General features: G+C 33.7%; 1 protein-coding gene across 3 annotated transcripts; it reads left to right on the top strand.

The window, feature by feature from the left end:
• The first annotated feature begins 1,336 nt into the window (after positions 1-1,336).
• LOC114173216 (PHD finger protein ALFIN-LIKE 1-like) lies at positions 1,337-4,636 on the top strand. 3 transcript variants are annotated; one of them, XM_028057477.2, is made up of 5 exons: positions 1,337-1,474; positions 1,576-1,608; positions 2,093-2,315; positions 3,908-4,016; positions 4,187-4,636. In XM_028057477.2, the coding sequence occupies exons 1-5, from the start codon at positions 1,390-1,392 to the stop codon at positions 4,385-4,387; spliced, it is 651 nt and encodes a 216-aa protein (XP_027913278.1). In that variant the 5' UTR covers positions 1,337-1,389; the 3' UTR covers positions 4,388-4,636. The 3 variants fall into 3 exon arrangements, with proteins under 3 accessions (XP_027913278.1, XP_027913277.1, XP_027913279.1); XM_028057476.2 differs by having other exon boundaries at positions 3,908-4,028; XM_028057478.2 differs by lacking the exon at positions 1,576-1,608 and having other exon boundaries at positions 3,908-4,028.
• Positions 4,637-21,433: the final 16,797 nt, after the last annotated feature.

The raw sequence follows: 21,433 nt of genomic DNA, 5'->3' as shown, positions 1-21,433 counted from the left end.
GTTCCCACTATGCAGGGACGGGGTGTTGGCGATGAAATCGGTAAAAGGATGACGATGTCTTGGTTGTGTGGATGGGAACGGGTGAGGGGGGATGGGATGGTGAACGAGGGTGGGAAAGGTTGAAGTAAAGTTGTGAAGGGGGTTATGGGTGGTAGGGAGGGTGGGAGGCATGTTATAGGGTGGGATGTGGGTGATGGGTAAGGTGGCGGCAGGGGTAGGAGCCGCAGTGTTTCCTGGAAGGGTGGGATGGAAGTGTGTATGATGGGTTGAGAGGATGGGAGTTTGTTGAGTGGTGGTGAAGTTGTGCGGGGTAGGATTGTACTCGCTTTCTTCTTCGGTGGGCTGGAAAGCTGGGGACCTTGCGGCATCGGATGTTTCCTTAGCCTTTCCCTTTTGAGTGGGATCGACCTCAATCTTTTGCCTTAGGCGTGAGTTCTCCTGTCGTAGTGCCTCCATCTCATCAGCACTATGTTTCTTCAAATCAGCCAGCTCCTGTTGCATCTTGGCTTGACCGTCTAAGATAACGGCCAAGTCTGGGGTGATATTAGCAGGTGCTGCAGGACCTGCTTCAGCTTGCTTGTTAATTCCTGCTCTGCTGCGGGTAGAAACCATTTTCGAGAGAATGCAGGTTGGTCCGTAAAGTGTTATCTCGTGTCCCACGGTAGGCGTCAATTGTTCTTACGGAAAACACATATTTAAATGGATAATGATATTTTGTATCTTAGATTAACTTTTCCAATACGATATTCTCTAAATCGTGATAACTATAATAAATCCAAAAATTTGACATATATTACTTGAATCTAATTTTAAATTCAGAAATCTATTTTTATTAATTCAACGCACATTATTTGAAACTAATTTTGAAATCGGGAATTTATTTATAACACTTTATTTTAAATTACTATAATTTATTTCCTATTCCTATTAATATTATATGCTGGTTTCTTGTCAAACCATCTTTGGCACAAATTTATTAGATGTGATTGACTTTTTTAAGATTTATAATGTTTTTATTGCAACTATTTTCTTACATAACTCTAATTTTGTTATTATATTTAAATTTAAATCAAATCGGTAAGTCGAATTGAAGTCCTTAGATTCACACTTAGAAATGGATATAGAGAACATATTGCCAGAATATAACACTGTGTTTTTAACATATATCTATCCTGAAGAAAGTCCATAATATTTCAAATTAATAATTTGAATAAAAGAGAATTAAATTACATTTAATTTATTTTCAATAATAATAATAATAATAATAATAAATATAATATAAAATTAAATTAAATCATATTTCAAGTATAACACATTAATACACATTCTTCTACTCTGTATTTTTCTTTTCTTTCTCTTACGCTCTTTTGATCCCTACCCTCCAGCTGCATGGCTTCCAAGCCCCGCACGGTTGAAGAGATCTTCAGGGATTTTAGAGCCCGAAGAAACGCTATTATTCGCGCACTCACTCACGGTGCTACTCTTCTCTTTCCAATGCCGCTTTCTTTTTCTTTTTTTTTTTATTTATTTCGCTCTCTCTCTTTTTTTTCACCGTTGCCTTTTTTCTTTTCTTAGACGTTGATGAATTTTACGGTCTCTGTGATCCAGGTAAAGGCTATTTTCTGATCCTTTCCCCCTTAATTTTGTACCCTGGTTTCTGTTGCATCAAAAATGAAAATTGGATATTGTATTTTTTGTTTTTATTTTTTTTTTGTTGGTATTTCGTTATGTTTTGCGAATTTGTTGAATAAACAAATTGTGCGGTGTGCGAATTGTTCTGCATGGTTGTTGGAGTGAACAAGGTAGAGTTTTTGACACGGATTGAGAAAGAAACTAAATGGGTAGATAGTAATGGAGAAAATGTGAGCTTTTGCATGGTTCATGTGCTGTTTAGTTAGCGTAAGAAAGTCAAATAATAGTACTGAGTTTTCTGTGTGGCATTTGGGTCTGGTAGCAGAGGGTAACATCCATGTTCATTTTTCTGGTTTGATTTCAGTTAGATTGAGATTGTTAATATATGTGGTTTTGTAATTATTGAATAATATGTTGTGTCCTTCCATTAACTTTGAAGTTTCCATTGTGTTTCCTTAAGGTAAGGATAACTTGTGCCTCTATGGACATCCAAACGGGGCCTGGGAGGTAGCTCTGCCATCTGAGGAAGTTCCACCGGAGCTCCCTGAGCCAGCTCTTGGAATCAATTTTGCCAGGGACGACCTTAGCCGCAAGGACTGGCTTTCTCTGGTTGCTGTGCATAGTGATTCATGGCTGCTTGCTGTGGCCTTTTACCTTGGAACTCGGCTTAACCACAATGAAAGGTATGATCTAACATTGACAAAGATTCATATGTAATAATCCCAGTTCACTGTGGCTGTGTATTTTTATCAAGGACGTCCATTTGCACTTAGTTTGGTTTGGTTATGACTGGAGTTTATACCGGACATTCATCTAAAACATAATGATAGAGTCAACAAATCCAATATGTTTCAGACCTTGGAGATTGTTTTCAGCTCTAGACTAATGATGTTAACGTCTTTATACTTGGATTTTGGTTTTGTTTTGGGTTAATATTATCTGGGAGTTCCTTATTTGCTGTAATTCTTGACAAGGATTATGCTTGATGGTCTCTATTAAAGATGCATAGGCAAAGTGGGCATTTAGATTGTATAAAAAACCTTAGATCAAATGCAGCATTCCTATAATACTGGCTAGATGCTACTTGGGTCTTTTGCCAATCCATCTTTTGTCACGCTTTCCATTTTCTGTGACATGGCAGGATCTTTGCTATTTTATGCGTCTTATCTTATTGAAGGGTTGTGAATATGGATGACTATGTTTTCAGTATCTAGGCTGTTACTTGTACTCAGTTAAGTGAGCATTTTATGTGTTTCAGCTTAGTTTTTGTATATTTTTTTGCTTGGCAACAACAACTTTGGCTCAGTTATTGATTATGCATTTCTTGAATCTTGAATACTTTTGATTATCAGAGCATTCGTAAGTGTGCCATATATATTGGATATGTTAACTCTTCTATCTTTGATATAGCGGGTGCTTGGCAATATGTTATCTGGGATACTGTACCTGCTTTGCTAAGTACTGTGCTGTTTATAACACTGTTGGGATTATGGGATTTTTGGATGGAGTGTTTACAACTAGGTTAAAAAGTTACAACCCACCTAGCCTATGCCATTGAATTATGGATGTATCTTGAAACAATCTTCCTCTTAGCAATTGTCCATATAGGTATCAAACTCTTTGATTATAACTTGTGTAATAATCTCCCTCTAAACAATTGTCATATTGAAAATTGAACTCATAAATTCATGAAAAAATTATAATTGATAGTTAGGACATAGCTCTTTTACCTAAGAGTATATAAATCCAAGTATCACAATTAGATGACTTAACCCACACCACGAGATAATTAATGTTCCTTCTAACAATTTCCTCTTTAACAAGTGTCTTACTAGGAATTCAACTTTTTGACCGAAACCTAACTCATCTAGTCTACACTACAGTACAATTGATATAAATTACAACAATCTTTTCTTCAATAATTTCTCCATATTGTAATCAAACTTGTGATGTTGGCTTCAATATCGATTGTTTGAATAATATCAATTGTTTGAACAAGGGCTTATTACTAAATTAAAAGTTATAGTTAATAGTTTGAATACAACTCTATCTATTTCGAAGCATAGTAACTCAAGCGTCATGCTTTTTTAGCTTCAGCATCTTGGATTGACAACTATTGGTTTTCCCTTAAACTAGAACATTCTACAATTGACAATTGGAAAAGATGTCGGCATATAAAATTTCTGTTGGATTTCTTTATTGTAGCGCGTTGCTAAGACTCAACTGTAATTTATCATATGGTTCTTTCTGATGTTTTCGTGGACTTAAATGGCAGAAAACGCCTATTTGGTTTGATCAATGCTCTTTCCACTGTTTTTCAAGTTGCTACTGGCAATAAACCAATTAAGGAGAAGCTGAGCATGGATAGCGGAAGCAAATGTGATGTAAGCATCGATGTTAGTGATTTCCTTTCTTTTTCTAGTGATTATTGTTTCTTTTGGCTGGTCAGGTATTGGTTTTGTAATGGTAAAGTTCCATAGAAACAAATGATAATGAAAATAAGCATATGAATGCGATGAAAGGTTTTATTTTGTTTTGACAAACAAAATGACAGGGAGGCTTGATAAAAGGTGAGCATATTAAAATATTTTGTGGAAGCTGTGGTGGAAAATACAATGGAGATGAACTTTGGATCGGATGTGATATATGTGAGTGGTGGTACCATGGGAGGTGCGTTATGATTAACCCTGCAAAGGCTGACACCCTAAAGCACTATAAATGTCCATCATGCAGCTTGAGAAGGAGCAGGTCATAGACTGAAGGCAATCAAATGGGAATATGTGACTCAGGTGAATCTTGTTTCATGCCTCACAATCTCACAACATAGTGCAATACTTTTACTTCACTTGTAGAGCTTCATATAGTATATAGAATATAGAATATAGAGTATATGACAAATTTCAATCGGATAACTAGTTGATCATATTTGCTTCAATTTACACATTGTAAGTTTGTTTTATTTTTATGTTGTTTCACGAAGTAAAAGGTGGCCGTTTTCATCTTTTATCCCGCACATTTTCTTCTGATCAAACTCTAGTTATGTTGCTTGACGTGGAACTCACAAGGATTAAAGGAATGGAGAATTTAGGGAAAACGAGGGAAATTTGTAGCGACAATGAGACTTGTATATAATTCAAAAACACTTTACCATGTAAATTAATTTTAGTTTATAAAAAAATTATTTTATTGTATTCTCATTTAGGAAGTTGATAAATAAATTTATAAACTAATTTGTAGAAGTTATTATATATTAGCTTCTTTTAAATATTATTTGTACTCTTCCACAAATAAATTTTAACATGAGTTTTTTTTTTTGTTTATAATTATAGTTTTCAACAATGAGTATTTGAACTTTTGTTCTTTTATTATGTAAATAATTTTTTGTTATTAAAAGAATTATTTTAGAATTTTATTTTTCATTTTATCTGGTTGATAAGTGTAATAATTTTTTTTTATAATTTATTGTAAATGTGAGATAAAGTTGTGTTTTCACAAGGCAACCTAAATCAGGAACTACTATAAAACATAAGATTTTTTACTATTTTCTTTTATTAGTTGTATAATGTTTTCATTTGTTAAAATATTTTAGACAATTTTAGTAAACACTTATATAAACCACCCCAATCAAACATTTAATTGAATGAATTTCAGAAGTCTTTAAATCTAGTAAAACCCCGCTTTTTAGAGTTCACATTTTCTTTCATCAAAATTATCGAGGTGACTTTCTTCGTGAGTTTTTTGATAAACAATTCTCTTAGAGATCCTTTGAAAATATATAGGTTTTGGAGACTTAGTGTAATCTTCACTCGACAAGTCCCCTTTTGCTCGGTAACATGATCACAAATCTTCTTTATGGGACTTTCCTTAATGTTTCTGGTATAGGAGCCAAGCACCTATTATCAACACTCAAACTACCCTCGAGTCCTTCCATTCTATGTTCTCCTTGGCTAGTTGATCAAACTCTTCGCTCAGTGCAATCCTTCTCTTTCTTCGTTCAGTCGGGCGATCGGAGTACCTGTCTAAAAGGTTCTGATGCTTAAGTCAGTTAAGGCCGATAGGCAAGTGATAATAAATGTTGTAATAAATGCGGGTTTCAAATCCATACCAACCTACCTTGTGCCTCTATTTATAGTTTCTGGTATGGGCATGTGATTAGGGTTTCTTAATCATGACTTAATTGCTTTTTAAACTTGATTATTGACTTGTATTATCTTAATTCACCATGGACTTACTGATCTAGGTTTTGGTGTAGCCGCTCGACCGATGGGTCGTGTGTCATGTATTATCTTAATTCACCTTGGACTTAGTGATCCAGGTTTTGGTGTGGCCGCCCGACCAATGGTCTGGCGGTGGGCCATACAGCCCACAAGCCCCCCAAGCCTTCGCGTTACCGTAATAACGATCAGCTTATTTTGTAAAACCTTCGCTTGTTGAGGTTATTCATCGGTCGACCCAATTATAACAAGAAGTTGGTTTAGCTAAGTTATTGTGAAGCCCCGTAGAGGCATTCGTTTAGACAACACGTGTCACTAATGTACCCTATTGGGGTTTCGTTTGATCGCATGGGTCGGTGTTGTTCGAACGGGGCTTTCGATGAAGTTCACCCTTTAATCGATCAGACTTATTTCGGGTCCCGTAGGGAGCCCTGGTCGGTCGATCGGCCTCTCGTGTAAGTGATGATCGAAATACGAGAAACGCCCTTTTTTTTATTGATGCAAATCTTTACTGTTACACTCTATTGGGGTTTCGTTTGACTGCATGGGTCGATGTTGTTCGAACGAGGCTTTCGAGGAAGCTCACTCTTTGATCGATCAAACTTATTTCGGTTTGATCAATCAATCCTTCTCTTTCTCTGTTCGGTCAGTTGGCGATTGGGGTACCTGTCTAAAAGTCTCTAATGCTTAAGTCAATTAAGGTCGATCGGTGAGTGGTAATAAATGTTGTAATAAATGCGGGTTTCAGATTCTTACCAACCTACCTTGGGCCTCTATTTATAGTTTTCGGTATGGGCCTGTGATTAGGGTTTCTTAATTCACCCTGGACTTACTGATCCAGGTTTTGGTGTGGCCGCCCGACCGATGGATTATCTTAATTCACCTTGGACTTACTGATCCAGATTTTGGTGTGGCCGTCCGATGGTCCAGCGGTGGACCATACAGTACACTTAATTTGTTTGAAGCTATGTATGGAAGGTTGCACTTCCTTTTTCTACGTTGCAAGTTTAAATACATGTAATATAATGCCCAAACAAACATGCATTCGCTCAATGTCAATTACTTCCATAATAACAATTTATGAATATTGGACAAATTACTTGTTTCTTTATATGTAATAATGTGTATTGGATGCTGCATGTTTATTTCAAGAAATTTGAATTGTGTTTAAACTTACTCTTAATGTACATCACTATTTCATGATTACGTCTTTTGGCGGAGCAAAATCAATTAAACTTTCTCTTTGCTTCATCTAAACTTGGATAAAACAATTTAATATAAAGAAATAATTTTTAGAAACATAAATTAGAATTAAAATAAAATTTAAATTAAAAAAACTTATAAAATATTAACAAAAGTTATATATATTGAAAATAATAAATTAAAATATTTGTAAAAAATATCAACATTTAAATTATTTTATTTTTATTTATTATTTTAATTATTCATTTATTTGCAATGTTGTGAGATAATTCTTTACTCAGAATTGGATTTTAACTAGGTTGAACTCTACCTTATGTTCCCTCATTCCTATGTATCATTCAATTCTTCAATATGTTCTTCTTTCAAAAAGAATTATTGGTATTCTAATTTGCTGAAAAGGTATTGACCAAAGGGATATTTCAACTGATTTATAGTCAAAGGATGCTGCCTATGGCTGGTTCAAAAGATTGTTCTTTTCCCTCACATGTGTTTTATGTTATGGCATTTTTTTCTTTTTTGCAGGGATAATAAGAAAGCCTTTATTAACCCCATATGTAGTTTCTCCTTTTGTATGGTTGTTCTTCAAGCTAATGGATTAAGCATTCTAAGAGACAGTTTTATTCAATTGATGGTGCTTTGAATTTTGTTAGAGAGTAAAATTTGCACTTGCATTAGAGAATCAATTCCTTTTTCTTTCCTTGGGGTTTCGATCTTTTGTTGGTGCTCCTAAAACTTGTTTTCTTTGATGAGTGCAAACTTGATCTCTCAATTAACCTTTAATCATGATTTCTTAATTGATTTTTGTGTTTAAAAAATTATTTTAACTAGGATTTGTTATAATTAGACTTACTTAGGATGAAGTACAAAAATATATTAAAAATAGTTTTTTAGTTATATAGATGTGTTTTGAATATTCACCGCAAAAGATAGTGTAAATTGGGGCAATTGACGATTTTAACCCTCATAATTTATATCTACAGTAATTTTAAAAACTATCACAAAGTATAATGTGACGATTTCAAATGAACTGCTACAATAACTGTCATTTTTTACATTATATGAAGTGACAGTTTCGTGAATAAATTATAACAGTTAAAATTATCATAATTTTTTAAATATAATTAAATAAGTAACATTTAAAAACATCATAATTCAGACTATGATTCACACTATATGATGACAGTCACTGTTATCATTTGTTATTATCTATATATTTTACTATTTATTATTATCATGTATATTTATAAATTTATTATTCAATAAAATCTATTTTTATAATAAAAATTTAAAATATATAAAAGAATTATGACACACAAAAATTAAAAGAATGTTTCATTAATTAATCAACATAAATTTGATACATCCAAGTACCAAAGTTCAAATTTTTTTTAAAAAAAAAAACATCATTGAAAGTTGTTAAACCATAAGACCCATATTTAAATCCTAAACTGCCACCTAATCCTAGACTGCCATAATCCTCTTATATTCTTTTGAAGATTCTTTTGAAGATGACACACCACTTTCAAAATATGCTTGCATTGAACAAAGAATACAAGTAATTAAAGTTTAGTATTTGTTCTCAAATAAATTAAAATAGTAATACAATAAGCTTAATTTTCTAGAGTTATAAATAAAAATACTTCTAAATTATTCAATTTTAATATTTATTAAAATAAATGAAGGGTTATTGAAAGATTTTAAAATAAACGTTTTAAAAACCCACAAGGGTTAGTCTAACAGTACAGGATTTACGTACTTCACACAAGGCTTTAATTAAAACTTGTCCTTAATGAAACACCAAAAATTAACGTTTTGAAACTAGAGGGAAGAGATAATTATAAAATTTAATTCTAAAAAGTAATCTTCATGTTTTATAACATGTTATTAGTGAGAATGCATTATTTACTTTTCCGAGTTCATTATTTCAATAAAATTGAATTTGATATAATCAGGATGACAAAATAAACTGGAAACTAATAACTCGTATAAAATCAATTTGAATAAATAAAAAGTGAAATATACTGAATATATCCATTTTGATTATTATCAAAAAATTGGAAGGCTTCCTGAATGTGCTTTGATCTTTCACATATGAATATATAAATGGCAACAAACTATCCATAATATTGCATCACCCATCCAAAAACTAAATTGTATGAGCCTTGATCTACCACTTTTTCCCAATGAAACATTAGGAGCTTTCTTTGCATTCTGCATTTAGTGAAAATGCAACATTACCATCCTCACATCTTTGTTAGGAAACTTTTAATTCACCCTAAGAATAAAAACCAAATAATTCTACACTTAATCTCCCTAAGCAGTTATACAAAATGCATCCTAACATTTCCTCGCCAATAAAAGGTATAATATTGAAAATCTAGATAAAAGTATTACCATTTATTGAAGGCCATTAATCAAATGGACCCAACTCTTTATAAGTCTGATTTAGTAACTTGGGTAATAATTAAATTAGGAGTGTGTTTGCAAAAACCTTTCAAACTCCACTCGATGTGAATCCAATTATTATTAATCACATTTATTTTTCATGGTAACCCTATGGAACTAAAATTTGAAATAAAAGTTTGCAAAAGTTATAGATTATATCCATTAAGCGCAACCTCCTTATCATGTTCAATTCAAGAAAAATAGGGAAAAGTTGATAAAAGTAGCATCAGAAAATAGGTGTGGGTCCTTTTCCTCACATCATACACAATAAAAATTTGAAAAACCTTATTCTTCACTCTTGCGTCTATCACACAACACCAACTCTTTCTTGTCCATACCTTCTCATTCCTTTTCTCTAACAGAGAACTCACAGACAAGAGGCAAACAAAGAACAAAAAGAGAGAGTGCAGCAATTCTCTTCACTTTTTCAATTTGATATTTCTCTTAAGTAAACTCTCTTGAGGGTAAGAATGCCTTACCCTTGTTGTGGCACTGTACAATCAATGATGCATGGCTCCCATCCCTTATAGAAAGCTTCAAATTACGGTTTCTCTACAGCATGTGTGTGTTCACTATGTATGACCGCGTGTATGTATTTTTTTTAGCCTTGTTGTTTTCATTTTCTTGTGTTTTTGTAAAGATGTGTGAACCCGTTTTAAGCCACATGAGTTAGAGCATGCGCCATTATTGTTACTGTAAGAGCACCTCCAAGTAGTGAGTCTAATGACAATGTGGACAATGGATGTTAGGGGTACCTTTTGAAGCTTGTGAACCTCCCTTTGGGTCACGCTGTTATGGCCATAATAATGGAACTTAGCTTTTCTATGGATTTTACAAAGCTCAGATGTTAGGGTTATTTTCTTACTAATTGGTGGGAATGGTTCTGTTTTTTGTTTTTTGTTTTGATTGCTTTTAGAGCTATAATGAGGAGTGGGTGTGACCTTTATAGTTATAGCATTTTTCACCTAGGATGTGCAACCTTTATACTCTGTAATAAAGACTGAAAGAAGAATTTCCAAAATATAAAAAAAACAAAGATCTTAATGCAATATATGGATCTCTTTGTGAGACTTGGAATAATCAAAGATGCCTTGTCCTTCTTATATATATTTGGTGCATGCACACATATCATCTTCAAGATGTTTACTCGAATGGCATGGTTGGGATTCTATTTTGGTTCCAGAATGCTTGAGATCTTCGTTTGAATACACTTGCAATATATATATATATATATATATATATATATATATATATATATATATATATATATATATATGTTTTATTATAGGATAAAGGTTATTTAACATCAATAATTATCATTTTGATAACTAATTGTTCTTGTGGAATCAAGTTGTACTTTGCCAAGTCCTCTTGATCTTTCAAAAGACACTCTGATACTTAAGTTAGCATTGTGATGCCAATTTAAAAGAATAATTAATGCGTAACGAATGCATGAAATAACTTGCTATTTATACTTTTTTTACTTGTGGATCCCATCTAGATGGGTCTTTTTTGACCCAATATCTCCTTTTACTTAATTATGGATCTTTCGAAGTAGGTGAAATTACTCAAAATCTTTATTGGCCTTTAATTCCCAACTATAGGTAGGCATTGGTTCAAGGTCCACATGTATGGGGTTGATATCTTAGCCTTATGGTCTTGATGGGATTGGGCCAAGTACGAATAGTACATCAGCCCAACCCTCTAAATCTAGTGGGGTTTGAGTACGGGTAGTACATCAGTCTCCCAGTCGTAAAGCGTTTCACGCGAAAGATTACATTAGCCTGAATTTGGTCTTGACTTTAGATTGTATCTTACACAATAGGTGGTCATCTACCAATTACAATAGGTCTGAATACAGTTAGTGCACTTCAACCCTCCAATTTTGACGAGTTTTGAGTAAAGGTAAACTAACATAAGCAAATTTTTATATTTAAAAAAAAATAACAAAAAATAATATTAAAATTGAAGTTAAAGATCTTTTGGTATAAAAATTCCATTGTCTTTATTATAAAATGGAGCATACATGATGAAGGAGTGAATCCACACATGGTGGCTCAAGAGTTTGGAGGCCTAAAGCAAACTTAAAAAATGATGTCTTTTATTTAAAATTTATTTTTTGGACTCTTTTTTTATGCAAAATTATTTATTAAATTGTCATAATTAATTTTATTTAACATTTCTTTTTCAATAGATAATAGGGCTAATTCATCTATTCTTTCTTGGGACATTGTAGATTTTAAATAAATTTTATTATATTTAGCTTTAAAAAACTTTTTTCGGCTGAAACAACTGATACTGAAATTGTTAACATTTTCCTAATCACTAATTACTTCTCTTTCTCTATTGTTGCTTTCACCTATATCTATATTATTATTATCTTCTTCATTAAAGAACACCACCTCTACTTTCTAATTCATTTTTCTTATCTATTTTTATAAATTTATTCATAGCTCCATTTTGTGATACAATTAATGCCTCAATTCTTCTTATTTTTAGGATTTCTGAATAACCTGATTCAAATTTCCTAGTTCACATATCTATATATTTTTATATCAAATAATAATATATAAAATACCACTAAAAATATGTATATAAAACGAATGAGTTAAAATAATAAAACTTGATTTTGGTTGTCAAGGAAGTAAACTTGATAGCAGACTTGTAATATCTTAAAGTTTCAAACCTCTTTCTCCTTCTCAACTCTCAACTCTCAACGCTTTCACAAAACCTACAATGTTTATTTTAAGACTAATCATTAATAAAAATAATTCAAAAAAATTATTGTTCTTCGATAGTAAGTGAGCAAGATATATGAAAAAAGAACTCTTGAAACTCGTAAATCGAAAAGCACTGAAAAATAAAATTGGGCAGAAGAAATGCATTTCTAATTCTAATACAAATCCAAAACAAAATAAAAATAACAACATAAATAGAAAGAACAAACATACTAACCAAAAATGAAGATGAAAATATTGGTACACACATGGACAACATGATATTCAAGATGAGGATATTCAAGAAATGTAATATGCTAAAACTCTAAAAAATATCTACCATGAATTTATTAAAAAAAATATTACTAATTAATAAACAAATTATATATATATAAAATCTAACGTGAATACACACACTTGTTATAATCTCGATTAAAACTCACAAATAATCAATTATGCTTCATCAAAAACTGTTTGCCATTAAAAAGAAAGTTTAACATGTTAAAATTATTATATTTGTATATTTTATTATAATCTCTCAGTTGGTAAATTATTGTCGAGATTTTTTTATCTTTTTCTTTCATTTTTTCCTCCTTCAAATTATGTAAAACAACCTTCAATGAAAAAAAAAAAAAAAAGGGACGATTTACAAGCAAATAAAAAGAAAAAATCGTTGTCATTTATCTCAGGTCCCACGTTACACTCTCACCTTTTCTTTTCTTTGCATTCAAAAGAAGAAACAAACAGATTTCTTTATGTAGGGGACTTCTGCATCATGTACTCTATTTCCGCTTCGGTTATGAAGAAAATGACAAAAAAAAAAAAAAACAAATTGTTTTGTACGAATGGATCCTCTGAACATTGATGGGAGAGAGCTGAGAAAAGTAGCATAAGAAAGTAGGTGTGCGTCCTTTTCCTAGTATCCTACATAATAAAAGCTTGAAAAACCTTATTCATCACTGTCTATCTCACGTCCATCACACAATACCAACTATTTTTTGTCCGTATCTTCCTATTCCTTTTCTTAACATAACTCACATGAGAATGCAAACAGAGAACAAAAAGTCAGAGTGCAGCTGGAAGAGGAAACAAGGCAGGAAGGAGGAATTCTCTTCACTTTTTCAGTTTGATATTTCTCACCGGTAAAGTCTCTTGAAGGTAAGAATGCCTTACCCTTGCTTATGGCACTGTACAATTAATGCTGCATGGTTCCCATCCCTTATAATAACTTCACATTACGATTTCTCTAGAGCATGCGTGTGTTCACTGTGCATGACCGGGTGTACGTATTTTTTTGAGCCCGGTTTCATTTCCTTGTGTTTGTGTAAAGATGTGTGAACCCGTTTTAAGCCACATGAGTTACAGCGTGCACCATAATTGTTACCGTAAGAGCACATCCAAGCAATGAGACTAATGGCAATGTGAACAATGAATGTTAGGGGTGCCTTTTGAAGCTTGTGAACCTCCTTTGGGTCACGCTGTTAAGGCCGTAATGGACTATCAAACTTATCTTTTTTATAGATTTTACAAAGTTTAGATGTTAGGGTTATTTTCTTACTACTTGGTCAGAGTGGTTCTCTTTTTTGTTTTGATTGTTTTTAGAGCTATGGTGTATGTGTGAACACCCAATTTCATAAATTTCATCATGATAATAAATAAAAATTTAATTTATAAATGTTTAGGAAGAAGAGGTAAAAAAAATAACATTCAATTGAGAAGACATATATATTTGTATTTTTAATTTAATTTAATTTTTATTTTTATTTTTTTAAATTTTAATCGTGTTTTGTTTACCTTTCTTATTCTATTTTGTTTTATTCGTTTTAAAAATCATATATATGAAAAAAATGAAAAAAGAGTAAATGAGAGTGTCAAACTGTGTTGACAACTGGTCCTGCTATCTCCGTGCAAGGAAAATGGCCAGAAATATTAGATATCTGTGTATTGGTGCGGCACCCATGACAGTCATGGCAGCAGTCATTGTAACGTAGCTCAGGAAGGCAACCTGCTCCATGCTTTTGGCCATTTTCAAAATATTCACACAAAAATGAATGAAAAAGGAAAGTGGAATGATAATCTGAAAGGAAAAGCACAACTTCCTAGCATAAGGAGGCAGCCCACTCTTCACGAGACAAAAACTTACAGTTTCAAAATACAACAGAAAGGAGAGGGACCAAAGTGAAAAAAACAAAAGAGAAAAACAATCATCAGAGGCCACAGCAGAAGGAACAGGAACCCAAAACCCCAAAAACCACCAGCACAAGGGAGCTCCGAGAGGTAAGCATTGCACCTTCAATATTTGATTGAGCTTGATGTAGTATGTGTGTGTTAAGCATGGTGTGCTTCATTTTCGGTACTTGAATACCATGAACAAGCATGAACAAGCATGATATAGTTGTGTGTTTACTGCATTTATTTATCTGTTTCACTGTTTGACCATCATCTTCACCCATCATCCCTAACTGAATCCTCACGGTCCAATCACAACATCCATCTTTACCTCCACACACTCATTCGTGCTTCACCCATTACGACAAGAACACCACTTCAACATGCATTCATAAATCAAAAGACACACATGTTACCACTATGGTTTTTTTTAATTTTTGGGTCGTTTTGACCATTAATTTGTAAAATAGGGTTGGTTGATTTTTTTTTTACGAAACAGGGTCAAGTTGTCGTGGGAAGGACGACATTAAAGATGAAGTCGTCCTTCTCCCAACCGGATTTATTTTATTTTTTTTTAAAAGTGATGTCGTCAGAGTGAAGATCGATTTCATTTAATTGCCAACGAAAACTGTCTTGACATGCACTGGTTTCGGCCTTGGATGACGACTTCAATCTTATGGAAAGAGAGAAGAACAATCTGCTAAAAAGTCAAAAATATGCGAGCTATATGAGTCTCGGAAGAAAGCATGTGCACGATATATAGATCATATTTTGGATTTTATGCACATGGAACAACACAATTTGACAGTTAAAAAAAGTGTTAGTAACAAGTGAACTGAAAAGAAGATTTTTGTCAATGATCTAAGACAAAGTCTTGTTCTGCGAAACTTGATACTCATATTAAACATTTATCCAACCGTAGTATGCAAGCAATGGCTAATGAGTGTTTTAATAATGATTAATGCAATTATGCAAACATGGAAGTGGAGTTTTGGAAACTGTTTGTTTGTTGTGGTGGCACAGACACATGTACAAAAACTACGTCAACTTGAGGATGGTTCTTTAAAAAGGTGTTCAAAATTGATGATAGATATATACCCTAAATTTGCAGCATTTGGGCATCACCACCAAGTGGCACCCTTTAATTAAGTAGTATAAGAAATCGTTGGCTTAGCTGACAACTTCATTCTTTTATACAAAGAAACCGACACTACAAAAAAATTTGTTAAATACGACGGTTATTTGGGGTATAAAATGACAGTTTTGACTGCCATATTTTGCGCGTATGGCAGGTGCGGGTACCACCATATATCCTGCCGCCACAATGAATAATATGGTGGTCTTGGACAAAACGCCGCAACGCCCGCCATTAAATGCATTGCGCAAATAATGGCAGTTTGAACCGCCGTATTTTGTGCGCAAATAATGGCAGTTAAAACCGTCTTAAATTGTTTATTTTTAAAGAATTGTCATGCGAAATACACCACCTAGAAATGCCATTATTTGTACTGTACGGATGCGTTATACGATGTTTCAACTGCCATAATTTGAATGTGATTTTTTTTATATTAATGTTATGTAACCTGCTTTCCATTATTATTGAACCTGTTTTCCATAAAATTAAAAAAAATCACAGACAACATCTTGATCAATAATACTTTCATTCATAATTCATATTTCATATTTAAAAAGTTGATATTACGAAACACCATCCAAAAGTTTTCACATTGAAAACAAAAGCCAAAAAAAATCTAAAACATTATTATAATACATTTTGCTAAATTTCTATAGTTATGTTCCTATAGCTATGTGCCTAATTTGTCTTTTCTGTCTCGCTTGATCTTCTTATACCAATAGGTGATGGAGCACCACTTCCAACATCGGGTACCTGGAATAAAAAAAAATTATAACTTATTCAAATTCACATGTGTATTATAATAAACTTGTGTAATTTGTTAAATAAACTATTAAGTTTTACCTCATTAACCAAAGTATGTACCAAACCAGCAACCATAGCAGCAAAATGGTCAGGAACGTCATCTCTAGAAGCAATGTAGGCAACCAGTGTTTGCATTTGGTTTTTGAGAGTTGTGAGCTCATTTTCCATCTTTAGAAACTTCTCATCCATATTTGTTGATGTTCACTACATGAAGCAAAATTCATACCATTTAATCTTGTAGTGGATTGCTTAAATGCAAGAGTGGGACAAGCTCCATGTGACAATCCACTGACCCGACCTGGATGCTCCTTATCAAATATGAGACCAATCAGATCATTTGGAGATATATCTGATGCAATCTTTGGGTTATTCAACATTAGCTCATCTATTTTTTCCTGCATTAAATTGGAAGTGCAAAAGACCGCCAAACAAACAAATTATGACGACTTAAAATGATAAACCAGTACACCAACAATTAGTTCAGACACAAATAAGAAAATTGAAAGTGATAGAGCATTAAAATCATTCCCAGGAAGTGTTGAAGAATAGGAAGCACTAGATTCCACACCCCCTATTTTATTAATCCTTTGGTCTACAACAAATGAGATGTAATACAGAAGGTTGCTTTGTGATTCTTCTTGCTTTGGATTCACTATTTGAAAAGGAAAGAAATGACCAAATAGATTATATTTATAACTTATCAGCATGCATTCATCACTTTTATTTTCATGTGACAGATATTGTGATCTATTACAGACAGTTTCATTAGTTTTTAGAGAGTGCTTCCAGAGTTCAACTTATCTTGTAGAATAATAATTGCATAATGGAGTCTAAAGAAGCATCAAGTGTTATTTTAAATTTGATGGGTCTTGATAAAGTGCCTAACCAACATCCTGTTAGAGATAAACAAAAAGTGCTCTCTAAGAATTATCAGCAGAAAGTTGCTTCCATTGGTGTAAAAAAGAAGCGCTCATCTCATCAAGGAATGAATACTAGTGAAAAGGACAAATTTGAGGATGGTTTAGAAGTGTCAAAGCACTCATGTGAAGTAAGCATCATAACCCATAAAAAACAAATGGGAAAGATAATCTTAGTTCTAGTAAAATTCTCATTTGGCTAATGGGCTGCTAACAGATATGGATCATACAAAATAAAATGAACAAAAGTAGACAATAAAGGTAAGTAAATAAAGTTTATAAATACAAAAGGAAACATTGACAATGTTTAATTAATAAAGTTTGATAGGGAGTAAATCTAATAAATTACCTGGATAATTGTCTTTGACGCAATAAATGATTTTTTTTTCAATCACAATAAAATCTGCATACAAAATAGTCAAAAAAGTTTCACTGAATATTGTTTCTAGTTGTACACTATAAATTACAAGTATAAACAATATAGGAAGCAAAAGAACACAAAAAGCAAGCTACTGTTAGCACCCATGAATACCATTTTATAAGATTGACAAAGGAAAGATTTAGCAAGGCACACACATTAAAACTTATCAATATAATATTAGTCATGACAATCTCAACCAAAGTTATGATTTAAATAAATAATGGAATGATGCATGCACACACTATTATGCTGGTTGGTACATACTCATGAAAACAAAATACTAATTGACACTAACCAACGAAGTACTGTCATGAAAAACCTAGGATTAAAGGTAAAATCCATTTTTTAAATCACAATTATGAGTTTCTTGTTAAATCATAATCATTTTCACATATATATATATATATATATATATATATATATATATATATATATATATATATATATATATATATTCATCTCGGTAGTGTTTGTAATATAGGACACATTATGAAAGTGAATATTTAACATGGAACTTTTAAATTCAACATGATGACAATGAGAAAAACGTATCATCCTCATCAGGAATCATCCAATCACTACATGGTAAAAGAGATACCTTTCTCCACTTCTCACTATAGCCTAGAAGAACCCTTTAAACCTTCTCAAATGTAACTAACAATCTACTAATTGTAGTTCATAAATATCATAGTAAATAGAACAAACAAAAGTAATTAATTCAATAGAAATTCAGAAACTGATGAAATGACTATACTTCAAAGCCTCTCTCATCTTCCAAACATTCTAACGTGTTTGGTTTTTGATCCAAGCTTCAAAGGGACGTTGAAATTACTCACATAACATTGGTTTTCGATGGAAAAGCAAACAAACCCTTATTCCTTCTTCAGACAAAAAATCACAGAATGAAAACTATTTATCTGAAAGGTAAAAAAACACATAACAAGAACAAGCACCATTTTTTTACAGCCATTGAATCCTTACTTCCACTTCTGTCATTTCAAAATCCAATACACAGACATTCACATGACTAGTCTTAGAAAAGTCAAAACAATACAAGATTAGATTCTTTGGTGCTTTCAAAATCCATCAGACACAGGACAAGTTACCTTATAAAAACACAACACTAGACCATGGGGTCTTATAAAACATTAACCGAGTTCCTTATTTCATCCAAAAAATACCAACCTCTTCCAACAGTCCACAACAAACAAAATCCGTTATAGATGCTAGAAACCTAGTATTAACCATGATATCAACAGCCATAAACATCAAACAAAAGCGCCAAAACAAAGCATCTTCATGCCTTCTGGCAATCAAAATCACAACTTTTATGTTTCCCACTAATTAACCCAATAATCAGAGCAAACAATACGAGTCGCACATTAGTCACTAATCAAAGTGAAAACCAACCAAAAACAAAATCATAATAGAGGGAAAGAAGTGGAAGGACCTTGTCCGTGCCGGAAATGAGGAAATGCACAGCGAATGCTCCGTGACGACTACTAGTGTGCTCGATTGGTTGAGGGTTTGGGCAGTGGAGAAATGGCTCGCGACGAAACCCTGTTCGACATTGTCGTCGGAGTTGCTAGAGATGTTCGACGCTTTGCTGATTCCCAATCAGTGTTGCAAAGGAAGTCCCAATCTTCGGCGACTTGGTGCGAGGAGTGGAAACAACAAGAACAGTGTGGTGGTGCGAGGTGCGAAGAGTGGAAACAGCGAGGTGCGAGGAGTGGGAAACTGCATGGTGATCTCCTGCGGCGAGGAGGGTGGAGTCGGCGAGGATTGGAACTGCGAGGTGCGAGAGTGGAAAATTGCGAGGTGTGAGAAGTGTGGAAACGAAACAGCTATTGGGGTTGATAGAGAGGATTTTGTAGGTTTTGTCTTACATGAGTCAGTTTTATGTTTTGTGTGTACATTTGTCCCATTAAAATTCGATTTTCTGTGTAATAAAAAAGATAGAATTAAATGAGAAGTAAATAATAAAAGAGTATTATGGAGGGAAAGATGGCGCCACCGGAAAATGAAAGTGTAATGGGAGCATAATAGCGTTTTCAAATGCCATATTTTGCATACAAAATGTGGCAGTTATAGAACTGTCGTATTATGAAGTAAATTATGGCAGTTTTCCATAACCGCCATATTAAAACCGTCATATTTACTTCAATTTTTTGTAGTGCGGCTTTTACTCTCACGGCATCACTTTTGCAAAATAAAAATAAAACTGGTTAGAGGGAGGATGACTTCACCTTTAATGTCGTCCTACAACGACTTGACCCTATTTCACAAAAAAAAAATTAAGGGACCCTCTTTTACAAATTTAAGTTACAATAGACCCCAAATTACAAAAAGCCTACCACTATCCTCTCTATTTTACCATCCTTCATCATCCATCAACACTTTCACCATTGGACTAGCCGCGTATACTCGATACAGAACCAACTTCGTACTCATTTTCTCATTTTCACCAACACGTAACTCTCACACAAACAACCCAAAATCCATCTCTACTTTCATCTTCAAACACAGGTTCATACCTTCGTTAGTGCCACACAATATAACAGTTTCATCATCATACTCACGGATTTCCAGCACCAGAAGCACTAAACCTCCATATCACCAGAAACACAACAAGTGCCAACAGAGAGGCAAAATAAAAAAAGAATAAAACACAGGGAAGAGAACCAATCTCCGACGGCGATTCCGCCGGCGAGTCCAAGCTTTGAACGAAGGACGGCGGCGAATTTGAAACGCGAGGGAGGGGGTGTCTCGAACGAAAGAGGTTCTGGCAGCTGGCGTGGATGGCGTTCTTGCACGCGAAGAGAGAAGAAGCTCGCGCCGGCGATGATGCCGATGTTGATGGCGAGTGCTGGTGGTAGTCGGAGCTTTGCCGGAGATGCTTGAGGGGTTGGATCTTGATCTGGGGTTTGAAGAGAGAAAAGAAGAAGGTGATGAAAGAGCTTTGGGCATGAAGCTGAGCTGGCCATTATTTTCACTCGTGCATCTCTCTTTGATCTACATGCCCCTTACGTTTTTTATTTCGAAAATGATATTTAGATAAATTTGTCTGACTCATTTTGTATAATACTGACGTGACAAGGTAATTTTAAATTTTTTTGCAGATGTTTTAATGAGATGAACCGTTACACGTGTGAGAACATTTTTTAGGCAAAGTGAAAGAGAGAGCGAAATATAGAGAGAAGGAAGTGTTGAAGACAGAGAGAAGGAACTGCTACAAAGGAAGAAGCATTGCAACCCTCTGTGTGGGTAACAGGAGACCGCGACCACCTGAAATGCTCGACGACAACCATTTCATAGTCCACAACGGAGGCCACTTCCACTATTTCCATTCAATATCATTCATTGAGACCATTGCATTGTGAGTTCGCTGTGATTTTCAAGTGGTCTGTGTGGGTTTGCGGAGACTACGACGACCTATAGTCGTCAACGGGAAGGATTTCATCATTCACAGCGTTACATTGTAAGTTTGTTATGCTTCCATTACACATTTCCCTAGCGTCTTCAATGATGATGAATGGTTTTTTTTTTTTTTGGTAAAGTTTTGAACTTTGGTGGGAAAAAGTTGTTTTTTTTTTTCATTTTTTATGGAAGTTTGGAAAATTGATTTGGTGGTCTTGTCGTCACTATTTTGTGCATTTGTAGTGGCCAATTGTGTAGTCCGCTTTTGTGTGTTCTAGAGTTGTGGCTCTTTGGAATATTTGAAGAAAGCACATTTGGGAATTTCTGTATTTGGGTGCTTGTGTGTTGTTATTTGGATT

Source organism: Vigna unguiculata, chromosome 2, assembly GCF_037176805.1.
Source record: "Vigna unguiculata cultivar grain cowpea cultivar isolate G323 ecotype 2 chromosome 2, ASM3717680v1, whole genome shotgun sequence".
Lineage (NCBI taxonomy): Eukaryota > Viridiplantae > Streptophyta > Magnoliopsida > Fabales > Fabaceae > Vigna > Vigna unguiculata.
The sequence above is the reverse complement of the archived record's forward strand: the minus strand, read 5'-3'. Positions and strand labels throughout refer to the sequence as shown.